The sequence below is a fragment of the Suillus bovinus genome (assembly GCF_016758785.1).
Source record: "Suillus bovinus strain UH-Sbo-P2 chromosome Unknown EDB93scaffold_82, whole genome shotgun sequence".
NCBI classification, from domain to species: domain Eukaryota; kingdom Fungi; phylum Basidiomycota; class Agaricomycetes; order Boletales; family Suillaceae; genus Suillus; species Suillus bovinus.
Genome location: NW_024542138.1, coordinates 46,338 through 65,391, shown reverse-complemented (window position 1 = coordinate 65,391; position 19,054 = coordinate 46,338). Strand labels below are relative to the sequence as shown.

At 43.5% G+C, this 19,054-nt stretch overlaps 2 protein-coding genes across 2 annotated transcripts; both read right to left on the bottom strand.

Annotated features, from left to right (window-relative positions):
- Positions 1-504: 504 nt before the first annotated feature.
- Positions 505-2,636, bottom strand: EDB93DRAFT_1308513 (uncharacterized protein; the record flags this gene model as incomplete). Its single annotated transcript, XM_041454780.1, has 12 exons — positions 2,174-2,636; positions 2,076-2,108; positions 2,001-2,020; positions 1,934-1,948; positions 1,837-1,875; positions 1,676-1,776; positions 1,592-1,623; positions 1,351-1,410; positions 1,167-1,301; positions 877-1,108; positions 765-819; positions 505-708 (listed from the first exon to the last, which is right to left on the bottom strand). Exons 1-12 carry the CDS (start codon positions 2,292-2,294, stop codon positions 505-507), a joined length of 1,047 nt encoding a protein of 348 aa, XP_041303064.1. The 5' UTR covers positions 2,295-2,636.
- Positions 2,637-9,611: 6,975 nt separating this feature from the next.
- Positions 9,612-11,325, bottom strand: EDB93DRAFT_1107620 (uncharacterized protein; the record flags this gene model as incomplete). The annotated part of the gene is made up of 11 exons (XM_041447746.1): positions 9,612-9,812; positions 9,864-9,888; positions 9,975-10,212; positions 10,265-10,399; positions 10,449-10,508; positions 10,687-10,718; positions 10,843-10,871; positions 10,921-10,959; positions 11,086-11,105; positions 11,155-11,187; positions 11,253-11,325. 11 exons carry the CDS (start codon positions 11,323-11,325, stop codon positions 9,612-9,614), a joined length of 885 nt encoding a protein of 294 aa, XP_041303063.1.
- Positions 11,326-19,054: the final 7,729 nt, after the last annotated feature.

Here is a 19,054-nt window from a genome sequence, read left to right as displayed (position 1 = left end):
GGACAATATTTTCCCCGTAGTATTTATTCGAATCATTTGCTATAGGTTCTGGCATGGACAATATTACAACCAATATCCTGGATATACCTACTGTTCTAGCGAAGGAAAGCAGTGTACTGAACGGAAAGGTCGAGTAACGAGAGATGCTATTAGGCGCCATAAGTACTAGGCAAACCGATCTGCATCTATTACCGTTACACTAGTCTTGTGTTTTGGGCTCGTTCTGGTCTATCAAGGTTCCAAGCTGCAGACAATGTGCTCCAAGCGTGTAACTTTTTATGCTCGTGAATCTGTATGAAGATCACTACACTGAAATGAAACAAGCAGCTAGCACCAGTATAAACATCGTCCAGAGTTATATATCTTTTAGATAGTACATTTTGAAAGATCAAATAACTTACAAACAAGTACCACGGCAAAACATGAGATAAGTAGAAGGAAACAAATTCTCCCACTCCTTGCAAACTACATCGCGAAAAAAAAGCATGTCGAGAATGTCCCGCGCTACACACTAGTGCTAGTTTCCACATGGACGCGTTCCTGAAAAGCAATTGAAGTCATAGCGGTTGCTATATCGGAGTCGGCCACGAGCTTAGCGTGATATTCTCGAACGCTCAGGATGAGGCGTGGTCCCAGCACAGACATCTGCACCATCTCGAGGATTTGAGCAAATCCAAGATAAATTTGAACTTCTGGGGTCAATCCGTCCTATAAAATCGATGAATCATGGGCGCACGTCGAGAGCGGTGACAGATTCGGCATACCGCTATGAACGTTGGAGAGAATAAACCGATATGGAAGCAAGAAACAGCCAAAAAACTAGCCCGTGCAAAACTTCAGCAGAACAAGAGAGCTACATTCAGATTACGAGCTCACCTCGCAAAGTAACTAATGTGTGTCTGCATTAATACCGTGAAACAGTCCCCGATAATACCTCCTGCTGAGTGTTGTCGCAGCTCACGGAAATGCTTTACAGCAATCCAGACCGCGAGACACAGAGCAAGGACCTCCCATACAGTCTCAAGTATCCAAGTCATAGAAGTCAAAAGTAGGACATCTCCCGGATAACCAATGTTGCACAGATAGGTGCCAGAAAGAATGAATTCCTCTGGTATTTGTCGATGAGTGTGGTGTAATTGTATTTTTCATACATATCCAAAGCTTACCCCCTGAAGTATGCACCACCATCATTGTGACCATCACTATGTCGGCGATTGTGATGACCAGAAAGATGACAACGAGGAATATCAGCACCTTCCTGGATCCCTGATACATAGCATACAACCGAGCAATCATGATGACTTGCATAATGTTTCAGTTAAGTCCATATCACGGAGGTGCATAGCTCACCGCCCAGTATTGCATCTACAATATCACCCGTCCAACAAAGTGCGTCATACAGGATAAGACCTGACGAATACAGCAACATTAGCTATCAGCCTCGGATGATCACAGGCTCGAAATAAACTCACAACTATGGGAGTCGTCACGGTTTTATTGAACTAATGAATTGTTCGAGAATTTCACTCACCCCTACATGGTAATTCAGTTGTTCGGACGGGAATGGGAAGCATTGGTGCGGAATACTCACTGCATCTGTCGTCCAAATTGTTGGAACATTGCCTGTATGCCGCCCGTCATAAGAAAAAAACAGGGTCCATGCGAGGAGACATACTCAACAAGCTCATCCTGATTGTGAAAGATTGGTGATGAGGGCAACACGAATGGCTTAGACGTCAAAACGTACAAAGCAAATCCTATTGCAACATATCGTGCCTAGGATACGTTCGCGTGAGCACAGCTTGCCAACCACACCTAAAAACACAAGCTACATACAACGAGATAAAGAACGGTCATCGTGGACCAACGTTGCCTCTGTCGCGAATTAGTTGTGGTATTGCACATCCTCCTCTTGATGTAGAAAAGCGCTTACCCAGATCAGTTCTACCTGTAAGACTGTTGTCAGCAAGCTAGCTGCTCCTGTAGTGGTATCGACCTACCTCTTGTCCGAACATAAGTCCTAGAAATCCTATAATTATAATGGTCTTTTCATACTCATACTTGATATTGCTCACCCCAGTCGTATATTACCACAGCACAAGAAGCGACTGCGAAACCGCAGCCAAGGTTAATCGAGTCATCACGATCATCATGCAGATGACTCTAAACAAACCTATAAAATAGCTACCAATAAGATTCGCGTTGATGACCGGCCACCAACTGGGATCGTTCGAGACTAGTGTCATACTATTGAAGGATGGATGTGAGCGGATGGGGGAACTTGGTGAATCCATAACGACTGCATTCGTGCTTGATATACCACTATCCGGTACTTACACTGCCGAGTTGTAATTTGAAAGATCGTACTGATGGATGGAAGTGTTCCAGGCTTTCAGCATGCAGGGGAGATCAAAGTAGCAGTCATTAATGAAATCATGTAACGCAGCGACTCACGCGAAATGTCTGAATGAAAGATCGGGGCACTGTTTATGGTTTCTGCAACATGCTAGTCCCATCTTCGAGGTCTTCTATGGGTATGGTCGAGCGCGAGGTTCAGTCTCAGCCATCAATGTCATCATTCCGATCATTGATCTAGCACAGGTTTGAATGGCGCCCAAGCCAACTCCGTGGCAGACATTCTTTGTAATTGCGACAGGAGCAAAAATCTACAACCTAAATTCTGATCCATGTACACGCTGAATGCGTCCAAAAGTACATGCATGCGTCATGTCCAATTTCGTGTCATAAAACACGATCGACGTATGTAGCGACCAAGGCAGTCGCATAAAGAAAGCAGGAGGTTGTACCAAGAAGGGGATAGAGGGGCGGTTGTACAAAAGCAGCAAGGTTTGTTGTACAAAGAAAGCACGATCAAGTGATTTAGACCGGAACAGGAGCAGTAGGAGCGAAAGTGATGACCAACAGGCGATGATGGTACATGCTTGAATGCGGAGTCCATGAATGTGTGAGGATCCGGTTTGGTGGTTCAGAAGCAAGTAACGAGGGAATGAAATAAGTGCACTGGCGAATAGAAGATCACGTTCATCTAGGGATTTGAGGGGCGAGTAGCCCATTGGGAGAGCGAGAAATCAGCCGTTCATTGAAGGAAGAAGTTTTTCCATCTATGAAAAAAAAATCGCCCCAAGGAGGTACAGATACCGATATGGATGAAATAAAGAAACCGAAAAATACAGAGTGTGAACGGCGCGTTTCATGGGACGACTCGGAGCAAGACTTGAAGCAGAGAACAAAGGAACGAGGATCATCAGGCACCATGGCGAACAAGCGGATGATCAAGTGTGGGCGTAATTATAGAATGAAATACGAACCATCAGCAGATACAAGGCAAGAGACACGCGATACATACCTTTGATGATTGCCAAACAAAAAAAAACAAGTCAGGAGCAAAGGGATGGATGGGGACCAGATAGGGTGAAGGCGAACAGGAAGAACATACAAAAAACCTGTCAATAAAATCACCAAAATCAAGTTAGTTTTCAGAAAGGTGACACCAAGAGAAAAACAGCAGAAGCAAGAAGTAACCTGTAAATTCGAACGATAAACAAAGAAGACACAACGAAAGATTCAAAGTCATCGAACAGAAAGAGATAAAAAAAAATTCAAGAAAGGAATCAAAATTTGAACTCATCAGATGAAGCAGGGAACACTCAGGTGAGAGTGCATCCAAGGTCGGACCGCGTCAATCACTTTACAAAACCAAGATCCAACACGGTACAGTTTACTTTCGAACTCCGACATTACTGTGCCTAAATAGGAAACGGGTCACTTAGCCTTAATTTATAATTTCGAGTACCAGGATGGAGTTTTGTGACGGAAAAAGTACATAGAATGAGAGAAAACAATTCTGGCTATCATAATCATGTATTGTTAGAATTTCAGAGAAGTGTTGTGAGGGTCTACAAATATTTTGCCAGAGGGTCTCAGTTTTGATCAAAACCAGTGTAGCGAGTCAGCCGCCAGCAATCTCTGGTACCTGCCGCCGATCAAGGTTTTGTGCGTTGATGAGTGCTCCGTCGCACAGGCTGCCCTTTATCAACGACAACAGAGTCTGCATTGGCTGCAGCTGCAGCTTGAACATCATCCTCACCATCAAGGACACTGTTCTGGACATTGATGGGCCTCTGGACCTGGACAACATGGAGTTGCAAATCAGGTAATGGGTTGTTCACTTGGTGCAGGATGGGTCGAGGATGAGGGCGAGGAAAGATATTTGAGGGCTGAAGAGGTTCGAGGGTGTTATCATCGACAAGGTTGAGATTTTATGAGCTGCGATTAAGTGAATCTTCGTTTTTGTTACAAGAACATCTAGACGCTTGGGCCCTTACCATTTTTCTCCTAATCCTCCTTGTCTCAGCCCTCGCATCATACCCTTACCCCGACCTCACCATTGTCATCCTTGTCATCCTCGCATTTCCCTTCGCTCTTTACCTGTCGCTTCAGCAAAGCCAGTACATCTGGCCGGACCCTTTTGCTGACAAAGCATACCCATGCTCTGTTCCACCACCTGACTGATCCTGTGGACAGTCCCCTTACCCTTACCGTCAGGACAGTAACCTATGATACAATGCACGATGCATACCCTTTGCCCCGTTTCCTTTCTTGATCTCTGACTCGGTGCGCAGTCGCACATGCAACCTATACTTAGATCCGCAGTTGCACGATCGTGCCCCTGCGCGTTTCACTTCTTATTTTAACCTTTGACTCACTTTCTTATCTAGCACGTTCTACCTCAACCGAACGTGCCTCCCTATTATGGTTATACCCTTTACTGATTGCCTCTCCCGGTAGTACGAGTTATCACCCACTAATATGTTCCCTGTCCTCTATATAAACTCGCTACCATGTACTATATTCCCTAACTTGAATCTACTTGGTTCTTGACCTCCTACTCTCATCAGAGTGATCCTTTCTGCCTCGCCAGCAGTCTATATTCTATCTTCTTATCTGCTCCTCGCGGATAAGCCAATAGTCTCGACCTTTACTCATCGACTTCGTCGACGAGCAAAGCCCTTGTTAAATAGTCGGACTTCTGTCCTTCTAATTAACGACAATCTTACGATTAACCTTCGGGTGTCGTAAAGCCTAGGCCGAATTAGCTTATCGTCTCGCATCCGCTTGACATAAGTTACCTGATTTGGACATAGGCGTCAAATCTTACTTGCCGAAGCATCGCCAAGTAAGACCCCTAACCTTGGGCTAGCCCAAGGACGTCCTCGACCGTTGACGACACACGCTCTGTTTGAGCGTCGCCAACAGATACCATCCAAGTCATAACAGTTTTCACTTTCCACATGTTGTTGACAAATGGTTTTTGATGCTTTCTCCAGCTGCTTGCATTCTTTCTCCGCTTGCACTGCAATTTTGCGCTCGTGTGCAACACATTTCTTCTCTTCTGCATCTGCTCGCTTGACAGCTGCTGCAGAACACTTTGCCTTGACTGCGGCTTTCTTGGCAGCCACTTCTTCAGCCTTGCGAGCCAACACCAGCTCGCACTTAGCTGCTTTTTTGAGCATCTGCAATGCGCTTTGCAGCAAGTGTCATCGCAGTTTTGACAGCTTTTGCAGCCTCCTTCACAGCTGCACGTTGGTCATGTTCCTCTCTCCATCGTAAGTCTTCTTCAACCTTTTCATGATCTCGTATTACCTGCTGAATTCCTCTGAACTTTTTTGCAGCCTCGGTGTGAACAACCTTGATGTTCGCAGTCCAGTCAGCTTTCGCAAGGGCATTGAGCATATTATCACAGGTCATGTAGCGAGAGCCTGAGCCACCTTCCCTCCATGGGCCATTCTGCTTCCGCCCAAACAACTGCCATCGCCGTCCATTTTCGGCTTCCATCAACTTCTTCATGGCATAGTTGGCCTCCATCTGCTGTTTTGCCTTCTCTGCCCAATCACGGAGGGCATTGTAGCCAACAATATAAGCTTTCCGAGATGCGTTCCGGGGCAAAATGGGTGGAAAGTCAATGAGGCAATACAACTCTGCCTTGCTGCTGTTGCTAGGTGGAATACTACTGATGAGAGTTTGTGTTGTGCTGGTAGGTTCATTATGAAATGTTTCAGCTGTTGCTGATGATGTTGGAGGTTCACTTGTGGCCTCGTCAGAATCAGAAATATGGTCCGAGTCTGTCTCAGCTACAACCTCCAAGAGTGCGGGTAGCATGGCTGGCACAGGTTGTGCTGGCTGCATCGTAGTGTTAAGTGCGGGGGCATATGCAGCATCTTCAATGATATTAGGGTCCGGAGGATGGATGCCTGTCTTGTGGAATGCTGCCTGAATAGTGGATGGAGTGAATGCTCGCTGGCGAGCTTTGTGGTAGAATTCGAGAAAATTGCCTCTTGTAATGCTAATGCCTGCTTCGCTCGCCTTGTTCACCTCTGACTTCCAGCTCGACACTAATGGCCCGAAAACACCAACATCACAAGGCTGAAGATGGTGTGTCGTGTGCAATGGCAAGCAAAGCAGGACAATATGGTGATCGTGACAAAACTTGACAAACTTGAATGTGCAGTGCAAGTTGTGGCCATTGAGGATAAGCAGCCTCCAACCACCTGATGGATTACAGGCTGCACTTGCAGGTTCAAAATCATTCTGCAACCACTTGAGTCCAAGATCATTGTCGGTCCACCCATTTGAAGAAACTGATATACTGCTAACCAGTCAGGCATTGGCACGAGTTGAGGTCTATTTAAACATACCTTGCTTGGTCAGGATTGTTTCGTGACCATGCAAGATTACAACACAGTGCTTTGAATATGACTGATGGGGGTACTGAACTGCCATCTGTGCAGACTGTTTCAATGATGGTCACAAGTTTGTGGTCACCATTTTCAAGGTGTTGGATAGTTTTTTGATCACGGTCAACAAGAACAAGGGTACATTTTCCAATTCCAAGCTGCACACCCTTCTCATCCATGTTGTAGATGTTACTGGGGATGATATTGTACTTCGTTATGAGCTCGACAAGGATATTGAAGTACTCCGTGACTTGTGGGCAGTTCAATGCCTTCGCATGACAACATTCAAGTCCACTTGCCCAACGTGACTGTAAGTCAGGGTGGCGAGTTCGGAAATGACGTGCCCAATGCTCTGACAAAGGGTTGCCACCAAGAATGACTGAAGCTTGTTCTGCCACTGAGTGAAGTGACATAGGCAGTCCTTGACGTCCCAATGCTTTGATTCGTTCTTTCAAAGCATTCTCCTGGGATGGAGTAAGCTTCTGTTCTTTTGCGTGAGCCTCAAACCTCATTTGTCGGCCATTGTACCGTGCTGTGAGTGTCGTGCAGGAAACTCTGTAATCCAAGGCTGCTGAATGCAAGCTGTAGTTTGGCAAACCTTTTTCATTAATACCTGCTGCAAGGACAGCTGTAAGAGCAGCCTGCAGTGTTTGTTCTGTATTCTGTGGAGACATGGCACTGGGTTGAATGCAAAAGTTGGGGTGTGAGTCACCACATGAAACATTTATGCAACCCCAAACATTGTATTATGGCATAGTATGAGCAAATCATAAATAAAATTATAAAACAAACTCGGTACTGACAAGTGTAATGGGTTGACAAAGAGACTAATCAGTGATCCCAAGTACATAGCTCACAAACTACTTGTCCTCGTGTGCATCATTACCTGTACTCCCTGCAGCTTCACAGTCATCAGTCTTTACACTGTGTTGGTGGGCATGGTGTGTTTCAAAATGGCTGCCAGCCTCGTCCATGTTGTAGATTGTGGTATGGCACATCTTGCCATCCATGGGTCCATCATATGGTGTTGTTGAAGGTGACAGGGAAGCTGGAGGGGTGAATGCATCAATTAGAGGAGGCATACCATTCTCGTCAGAGAGTTTGTCTATCAGACTGTTAAACACAATATCAGCTACCAGTACATTGTTAGCAAGGCAAGCTTATGTCTGATGCAACTCATTGTAGGCTACCTGTTGAAGGTGTGCTTCGTCAATCTCACAATGTGTCACAAAGTGAGGCAGAGCACTGTAGGAAGTGTCACGGACATCTGAAACATAATGGGACATCTAAATAAATGAATTGAGTGTATTAGAAGATGCAGAATATCACAAGGAATGGGATAAATACAATTGAAATGCTGAGGCAACAAGGAGATGTTGATGAAAGACGAATTCCAGTTGAAGAGCCTTTATATGCTGCCTGATGATCACATACAATTTCTGGACCATACAATGCCCAGACAAATAAGAAAAAAATATGGGCATGTACATACCACCATCTAGTCCATTTATGTGAAGTTCGAATGAATTTCGTATTGCGGCGACATTTTTATGGCTAGAATGATTGCTCGTCATAGGCAAGAGGTGTGAGATGGTTTATCACAAGATTCAGAGTCCCTGAGATGACCCTGTAAGCTCTATACAACAGATTTTTGTGGGGATGTTGCCAGACATGGTCTAAACCCTTGAGAACAGCCAGTTTTGTGCGAGCAAGAATGTGGAGGTAGCGGAGAAGTCAAAAGGTCATTGAAGGCTTAGCACTGATGACAAAATCATACATTTGGCTTGCCTGGGAGCACTTATTTCATGCATATCTCTTCGAGATCTCATCCATTCAGCACAATTTCTTCAGACAGTAATATTTAAACCACACTCAATATGAAAATAAAAATTTCAAGACCTTAGCTGTTGCGGTTCACTGGGGAGACATTCAGTGACCCACTACTAGGTCTGAACTGTTGCTTACTCAGCCACAGTACCATGGCTTGCACAGCTGCCAGTCTCAAATCTGGAGGCGAAACAATTATAACGCTTTTATTCACACGCATCAAATGTACTAGCTCGCTTGTTACTTGTAAGTTGTGCCTGTCATCCTCTGCACCGCAAATATGTGTGATCAGCTGTGTCCTTTTGCAATTTGACTTGCAGCTGCTCATGAGGCTAGATCTTGCACACTTGCCTGTGGATGTCACAGTTGTGATGCAGACATGAAACTTGCATGTCCCACTCCCCACTGACCTTCAAGTTATTGTACCGTTATTGCTGATATATATCAACCATAACATTTTGCATTCGTGCCCATTTCAAAATCCAGCTTTATTCACGCTCCTCTTTTCAGATGTACCCAGCATTATGTATCCTCGACTTTGCTTGTCATTTGCTTCAATGCATCATTAGCAAACATGTCGGGCCCAAAGGTGGGCAACTCTATACAACCTGGTCTCTATGCTGCAACTCAGCTTTTCAAGCGCTCTTGGATGATGAATGAAGGTTAGATGAGATGACACTATGGCATCCATTGTTACTAGGTGTCTGATTGCTTGTCTCAGGCATAGATATGTGACGTCGCCTAGTGTGTAACTTGCTTGTGCTAGTAGATCTACATGTCAGGAATAAATATCATTACACTGAAATGGAACAGCTGCATTGGAGTGAAGTTGTTACATGTTTTGGTTGGCCATATGGTGCAAGTATGTGCAGGTAACTAGCGCCAGTAGAAACATTCTCCAGAGCTATATCTCTTTTACAGCATCAAATAACTTAGACAAGTACCGTAACAACACTTGCAATAAATAAAAACAAAAGACCACTCCCTACAGACGACCTGCCCATTGTAAATCACATCGAGCATCTCATACTATATGCTACTACTCTGCACATGGACATGTTTCTGGAAAGCAATCAAAGTCATATTGGTTGCTGTATCAGAGTGGGCCACAAGCTTAGCATTGTATTCTTGAACACTAAGAATGAGGCATGGTCCCAGCACAGACAGCTGAATCATGTCGAAGATTTGAGAGAAACCAAGGTAGATCTGAACACCCAGGGAGAATGGGTTCTGTATAGAATTGATGAATTGACATGGGCGCACATAGGGAGATTGGCATACCACTGAGACCGCCAGAGAGAATAAACTAAGTTGGAAGCAGGAGACAGCTACAAAACTAGCATGTGCAAAACTTCAGCAGAATGAAGAGCCACATTCAACTTATAAGCTCACCTTGCAACATAACTAATATGTGTTTGCATTAACACCGTAAAACAGTCCCCTATAATACCTCTTGCTGAGTGTCTTCGCAGTTCACTGAAGTGCTTCACAGCAATCCAGATCGTGAGACACAGTGCAAAGACCTCCCATATGGTGTCAAGTATCCAAGTCATGGAAAGCAGAAATATGGAATCTCCTCCAAAGTTATTCATGCACAGATAGATGCCAGAGAGAATGAATTCCTCTAGTACTTGACAGTCAACCTGATGCACTTGAATGTTTTATACACAGGTACAGCTTACCTGCTGAGGTCTGCATTGTCACTATTGCGATCATCACTACGTTGGCGATTCTGATGACCAGAAATATGACAACAAGTGATATCAGGACTTTTCTGGATCCCTGGTACATGGCATACAACCGAGCAATCATGATGACTTGAGTGATGTTTCAGTTAAGCCAATATAATGAAGGTGTATAGCTCACCACCCATCATTACATTTAAAATATCACCCACCCAACTAACTGCGTCATAGATGATAAGACCTGATAAATCCAGCAATATCAGCTATCAGCTTCAGAGGATTGCAGGCTTGAAGCAAACTCACAATTGTGGGAGTCATTATAGTATTGAACCAAAGAATTTTCCAAGAATCTCACTCACCCCTACACAGTAGTTTGGTTGTTTGGATGAGAATGTAAGGTATCGGTGGGGAACACTCACTCCATCTGTCATGGGAATTGCTGGAATATCGACTGTACGTTGCCCATCACAAGAAAGAAACAGAGCTCATGTGAGGAGACATACTCAACATGTACATCCTGATTGTGAGAGATGGATGATGAATGCAACATCGATAGCTTGAATGTCAAAACTTACACAACATGTCCTACTGCAACATATTGTGCCTTGATATGTTTGTGTCAGCATGACTTGCTAAACACGCAAGCTACATACAATGAGATACAGAATGGTCATCATGGACCAGCGTTGCTTCTGCCACAAATGAGTTGTATTATTTTCATACCATTCTTTTGATGAGGGGGTGCACTTGCCCAGATCAGTTCCACCTATACAACTGTTGTTAGCGAGATGGCTGCTTCTGCGATGGTGTAGACCTACCTCTTGTCCAAACATAAGTCCTAGAAATCACATTATGTCAGTGGTTTTTTCATACTTGATGTTGCTCACCCCAGTCATATATCACCAAAGCACAGGAGGCCACTGCGAAACCGCAGTCAGTGTGAATGAAGTCATTGTGGTCATCATGTAACTGGCTCTGAACAAACCTATGAAATAGCTGTTACTAATATTTGCATTGATGGTTGGCCACCAACTGGGATCGTTTGATACTAGGGTCATCGTATTAGTAGAAGATGGGAGTGAGCAAGTGGCACAACTTCAAGTTGGTGGATGTGGGATGGTTGCATTTGCGCTTGCTATATATACTACCCTTCAATGTTTACACTGCCAAAGTGAAATTTGAAAGATTATGCCTGATCCATTAAAAGTATTTCAGGCTTTCAGCATGAATTCAGGTAGAAAGGCAATGATACGGGGATATGTTGATGAAATTGTGTGATGTGGCAACTCACACAGAATGGCCTTAAAAAGATTGGAGATCTGCTCGTGATTTTGGCAACGAGCCAATGCCATCTTCGAACTACTCTTTACAGGGTATAGTTCACCTCTGCCTGTTGTCAATGACACCATTCAAAGCATTGATCAAACACAGGTTTGAATGGTGCCCAAGTCAGTCTCATAGCAGACATTCTTTGTAATTACGACACGCACAAAAATCCACATCCTACATTCTCTTCCATGTTCACGCAAATACGACCAAAAGTACATACATGCAACATATCCAATTCCCCATCATGAAACATGACTGACATATGTAGAGCAACAAGGGCAAACAAAGAAAGTGGGAGGTTGTACAAAGAGGTGGAGAAAAGGATTGTTGTACAAAGAAAGAACGATCAAGTAATTTAGACAGGAACAGAAGCAGTAGGAACGAAAGTGATGATGAGGCAATGATGGTGCCAGTTGAATGCGAAGTTCATGAATTTGTGTTAGCAAGTAATGGGGGAATGGAACGGATGCACTGGTGAATAAAAGATCAAGTTCATCGAAGAGTTTGGAGAGTGAATAGTTCCTGAGGAGATACAGGGACCTAAATTGATGAGACCAAGAAGCCCCAAAATAATGATGAGTATGAAAGGTGCGTTACGTGGCATGACTCGGAAGGAGTGACAATGGTTGCTTAAAGCAAAGAACGAAGGAGCCTGTATTATCGCGTACAATAGCGATCAAGCAAATGATCGAGTGTGGGTGACCTAATAAATACAGGATGAAATGTGAATCGTGCGCAGATACAAGATGAAAGAATATGATACATACCTTTGATGATTGTAAAACAAAAAAAGACAAGTCAGGAGTAAAGGGATGGATGGGAACAAGATATGTGGGAGATCAGAGTGGAGTGAAGTCTTGAAAACCAGGTCAGTGTTCAAGAGGTGACAGGAAGAGAATATTAAGAAAAATGAGTAAACATAAATATGAACCAACCTGCGAACGACGAACAAAGAAGATGCAAAGAAAGAAATATGTCAAACAGAAAAGAAAGAACTTGTTAGATAGAGTAGAAGATACTTGCATGAGAGAAGGTGGCATGTCCAAGGTCCGCATCACAGCTACTGAGCTCTGAGATCTGCCAATAACTTGAATGTTCCATTAATATTGTCACGGTCATCACAAAAATTGCGCAACTGAGAGATTACCCAATATGGATGATAGTGTGGCTGAACATATGACCAAACAAGTCCATGTGATGTCATCAACACCCCAATGCGACATTTGAATGCAGCAATTAACTCAGAATGAGACCTCCCACCTTGCGATACTATCATAATGACATTAAGTAGATGATTCTTGTATCTACATGACATATCCTAGATACTAAAATATGTACACAATGTCGTATAGGTACTGTAATCAAAGTCTTTGCGCAACATACAATGAAAATGAAAATTTGATGCACCAAGTGTTTGATCGATCGAGAAGCATGCTAAATACATCAAAGTGCACCATATCCTTCCTCTGCAAGCACGTCATCGTCGAGCTCCTCTCCTTCATCAGCCATGACTCTACCCTCGTCATCACCTTCTTCATCACTGCTCTCGCTGTCAGCATTGACATCCTCAATATCCTGCCACTCCTCCACTGTATCAGCCACGTCTGATATGTTGGCAATGATTTCTTCAAGCTGATCACCCTCTTCCGGTTCTTCGGCTCCATGTTTCTCGTGTTGGAGAATATCGTCCCAGTCTCTGGTAGCTTTATGGCCGATTCCACCACCACGAAACCTCATGAACATGTCTGGATCAACAAATCTATATACATGATGTAGATATATCAGCCTTAGTTGCAAGAATAAATAAAAAACAAATGCGCACATGTTCACATATTGAAAACGGCAGTCAGACTCAGGATCTTGAGGATCCGAACAATGTTGAAAACTGGGAATCAGATGAACCCCATGAACGACGGAGTCTGGATCCAAGAATCCATATGCATCAGGACTGTCTTCATCGAAAAATTTGAGGCGCTGGAGGCATTTTGCAGCCCAACCTGCAGGTGAACTATCCCATCTGAACCATCGGACAAATAAGAAGTCCATCCGAGTTGGGTGTGAGTATGTCTGAGTGTCGTCCTCGCGGTATTCAACATTGATATGAAAGATCCCGATCACACGGGCATACCAGTATGGATGAATCTTCTCATCTTTGTGGGAGAGAAGCATAATGTCAGCACGAGTACGGGGATTGATGGTGTCCTGTTCGTGTCATAGATCGTAGGTTGTATAGTTGATGCGCAAGATACTGTGATGGTATATCTTGTTGTCTGTGAATAGAACCAAGGTGCGATCAGCATTGGAGAAGTCATGCTCATCTCCGTCATATGCAAAATTGCGAAGTTGAGCAAGGAGATGGTCCTTGAGTCGTGGAATAAACTCCTAAGAAAATACAATGAGAATGTGAATACACATGTACGAAAATAGCTTACCTCAATTGCAAGATCAGGCAAATCTCCAATGTCTCTGCGCTCGATTAACCAAGAGGTGATGTTGTCATTTGTGCGAGCATATGTTGCAATTGAATAATGATCCGAAGGAGACATCCGGTGTCTTAATAACCGAGGGTCTTATATAAAGTTGTGTAAATGTAATGACACCACAATTACACTTTGGATAAGACTGCTTGCCAGTCCTCGATTAACACGGTCTACGACTTTTCCTATTTCGTGGTAGATAACGTGTGAGTTCTTGGGAGGCTCGCTAAACTAATCTTTTATTAAGATCAACCTAGCCGGAGCTTTACTTTTCTTAATTGAAACTCAAATCTCTTGTCTAGGAATAAGCTTCTAGACACGTAATTCGGTTTCTGAAATGTATTTGCCTAGGAAATCTCCTTCTAGGCTCTGGACTTGGATACTGGAACTAGTGAGACGTGGTCTCAAATATATGAAATATGACCAAGATCGCTTGGTCTATGGACACCTGACTGTGAGACAATGGTCTCAAATATACGATATATATTCAAGATCGCTTGAACAAAGGGGACTATAACTTGACCAAGATCGCTTGGTCTATGGGACAACTAGTGAGACGTGGTCTCAACAATATGATAGATGACTAAGATCGCTTAGTCAAAGGGCACAGAGCAATGAGACAAAGGGGTCTCAAAGACAATATATGTGACCAAGAACACTTGGTCTATGGCACTAATAAGTTTCTAAAGTAAGAAACTTATAATCTCAAGGGAATTCTTTTCCCTGCACTTGTCTCACTTCAAAGGGACTAACTTTGCAAGTGAAATATCTGAGAGGCAGATTGCTACAAATGGGAGATCATATATTTTTGGGGGAGAATGGGCTCTCCTTATATACATTTTGTGTGGGAAAGTAACCTAGGTTCACAAACAATAAAAAATAAGGAGGACCAATCAAAATATTGGGTCAAACCCAATAAAAGAATAAAATACAAGTGAAAGATGGAGCTATGACATCATTGTGGAGCAGAACATTCTGGAATGTGGAGTAATGACATCATAATGACATCAAGAGTGACATCATTGTGGAGCAAAAGATTCCAGAACCTTCCATGAGTGAGTCAGAGTGAGTCATTGTGGAGCAGAATATTCTAGAAGGAAATGACATCATGAATGATGTCATTGTAGAGTAGAATAATCTAGAGCTTGATGACATAATATCTTTCAACAGAATACCTGCAGGAGTATCTGTGGAGTCTTATGACATCATAATGACATCATACCCTATGGGTACAATTTTATGAAGTGTCAGGTGAGTCAAAGCATCCTAATGAAAAAGTAAAGTAAAGAAACACTAGAGAAAAGTAGGTAGCAAAAATAAGACAGTTGGCAGGAATTGAAACACAGTCAAAAAAATAATGCAGTTGGCAGGAATTGAAACATGGTCTTTTTGGATAGGTTTTTTATTGGCTTTGTACTTTTCTCTATGGTTTTCTCTAGCCAAAGTGAATAAGCCAAAGGCAAGGCTATACCTTAACCTTCATTTCCCTTCTCACATCAACTAGGTCTAAATGTGATTCCCATCTCACATTAGACTTTTTCCGTCAAAACGTATTCAGATCATGAAACTTGGGGAAAACTAGAAATATGGACCATGGTTTGAAACCAAGGTATGGGTTGACTAGTCTGAGGACTAAGCTAGCAGACTTTATCTTTTGAGGGTCACCTAGTATTCATGTCCATGCATGATTCCCACATCATGCAGGACACCGGGTGCGTCGTGGTCTCAGAATCTGCTTTGCTGCAAGTGCAGCAATCACCTTCTCAATTAGGTGTTCCCATGCTTCTTGAGAAGTCATGCTGGATAGGGTTTGATCCGTCTTCTTGGCTGTGCGAGGGTATCAGCGCTTTGATCGACGGTGCTCGAGTTCTCCCTGTATAATATTAGATATTGTATGAATAACATTATGAAGAGATCACTTACTGGTTGTGTTGAATAGCTATCTGAAGTACCAACTCACCGGATAGTATTTGGGTAATCAGTGAGCGCGTGATATTTGTAGGTGAAAAGATTTAAGGTTTTCACCTTTGGGTTAGACTTCTGCAACGTGTTTGCAGAACCCACTTGTTTTGATGCCAATGCAGCCTCACGGCGTCCACGTGCAGTGTACTCATTTGGAAGTTCAGTTGTGTGATAGTATGCACAAACAGTGCATTGAAATTTGCGAACTGATTGTCCGAGGATCACAGTGACAGAGTTGAAGAATGCGAGAGTGTCATCCGTATGTACACAAAGTTTTGCATAAGCGTGCCAGGTAGTGAGGTCGAAAAGGAGGTCAAGAACAACTGTATCATGTTCAGGAGGGAGTAGTCCTTTGAATACTGGGATAGCACACTTGAAATGAAAAGCCCATCAAATTCTGATCTGAATGTCTGATCAGATCGATCTTACCTGCAACATGTCTTCGAAATCACAGGCCGCCAGATGCTTCATTGCAGATGCATTTTTATGGAAACGTCTGATCGTTCCCCTGCCAAATGTAGGAACTTGACGGTACCTGTATATAGTCTTATAAGTGTTGTGTTACTGTGGCGAAAAACACTATGACTTACCTGAAATTGAGATCTTTGACTACTGTACCACCCGCAGCAAGAACAATGTGCATCAGATGTATGAAAATAGCTTTCCACACACCCAACTCAAACTCGTGAAGCAAGTCCACGACAAACATTGAAAAAAAATTGAATGTATATTTGAGGAACCATATAGAGAATGTGTTCTGATATGAAGTATTGAGGTATATATATAAGATTCATACATAAATTACTTACCCGAGTTGGCACTAGTGACTTGTCTTGTAAAATCCTCTTGATGCATTGGCCGTTGATACCAACACCACATTTAAAAATGAGCCTGCGGGCTTTTTCAATTTTGCGATGACGTCGTTCGTCATCGACACGCTGAGTTGCTTGGCGCTTCTCGAGATCAATCTTCAGTCCCATATTGGGTATGTCTTCTTTCTTGACAAGGCAGCGGGGGCAAGGACATTCACTGAGAAATTTGATGCAAGCAAGTAGAATCCTGTAACAATAGACATAGAATGAGACACAAGTATAAGAATTAAAATAAAAACATGTACTTTCCAGGATAGTCTGTGGAGTAAGTAAAGAAGTGGGGGAAAACACGTCGAGTGATACCATCACCACATCGAATGACAATACCATTTTTGTAGGCGTCCATGAATTTTTCATCCAGTAAAAGCGCCCATATGGCTTGCATGAGCTCACATTTGCAGTGAGTATAGACATCACTGGATGATGCCTCGCCGAAGAGACGGCCATAATGGTCTTGGAAGTCATCAGGAAGCTTAATACATCAGAATGAGTATAATCAAATTAATAGATCACGGATGTAACTTACATTAGGAATATATGCAACATGATGACAGGTGGACACTGTTGGCTTGCCTCACATGTACTTAGATTGATTGCCAAAACAGAGGTAGAAGGGCCAGAGAGACACATCTCCGAAGCTGGCAAGATGAGTGCTGTCGGACCACATCATCAGCGAGGCTACAACTCGCTCGAGATTATCGCCTGGATCTTGGGAAAGTGCGTTAATCTCCTCATAGGCTTCCAGAAAAAAAGGCAAGGAATACACCTCACTGTAGACATTTATAACATGACCTTCGGAGATCTTCCATTGCTGACGGAAAGGCATTAAATGAAATATCGATATGATCTTGTCCTCAAAGACAGATGTAATAATGTCAGTGAGGGAGTGGTGATGAACACCCAGGATCTCCAATTCTGGGGCTTCTTCTTCAGATGCAAATGCGACCTTTTCTTTAGGCAGGCATATTTTTACTGAGGAGCAGCGCCAGCCATTCTCCACACGAAATGGGTTAGATCTGTCTTGAAGATACGCATTCATAAGCTTCTTCTCATGCACATCATCAAAGACACACATGTCTTCTCTCTCATATTCATCGTTATCTAGAAACAACCATGTGAGGCGTTTCATTTCGGCACTCGATTTGGAGTTCATGCCGGAATACTGCCAGCACACTAGAAGACCTGCAGTTGGGCTGCTGAATGGGGAGAAGATATCTTCAGGCCAAATGTTTTGGGAGGGAAGTCCAGGAACAATCTGAGATCTCTCCAGATGAGAGTTATGCCGTGTTTCGAAGGTTGGAGCATCAGCAATCACATCAAGGCCTTCGAAGGGTATGAGAGCCGGTTGTTGTGCATAGACACAGAAAAGACCCAGTGCATCCGGTGCAGTCTGGTAGGGTACAAGTAAGGGCTGGTCATCAGGGAGGTCATTGATGGCTTGCTTGGGGGGGCTGTCTGGCGGAGGGGGTATATGTGGGAGATCAGTAGGTCCAGCTGGGACAAAGTCTGCATAATGAGTAGGCATGCGGATTCGTCAGCCAGAATGGGCAGAGGTAATGGCAGGTGCATCAGGGATAGGTGGGATTGGGAGCTCCGGTTCTGGAATGACGGTGTTAGAAGGTCCTGCAATATTTTCATCCTTGTAGAGTAATATTAGTCCAATCGATCATAAATTTCATATGACATACCTCTTGTACATCAAACCATCGATCATTGTCAATGATGTCGACATCCATCTGTTCAGCTAGACTTAGAGACGACCTACGAGGACCACGACTCGCATTGCTGCCTTTTGGTGAGGCAGACTCATCATGAGCATGTTTCCTCTTGTTCTTCTGATGTCTTTGCTTTTCCAGGCAGCGCTGCTGTTTATAGACGTCAGCATCAAGGTTTTTGCTGGCATCACACTGAGCCTCATGGTTGCTGAGGCTTTTCTGAGTCATGAAGGCCTTTGAACAGCCGAGGCAGGTGAGGTCGTCCATGGGATGCAGACTTGAGCACAGTATGAACACGAGGATTTATATTATAGCATATAGTCAACATATGTCATAAGAAACTCAAGGACTTGGCAGGAATAAGTAGATCTAAGATACTGCAACTCTTCTCCGAAATGTCCAACTCCTTCCCTGCAATGTCGGATCATGTGT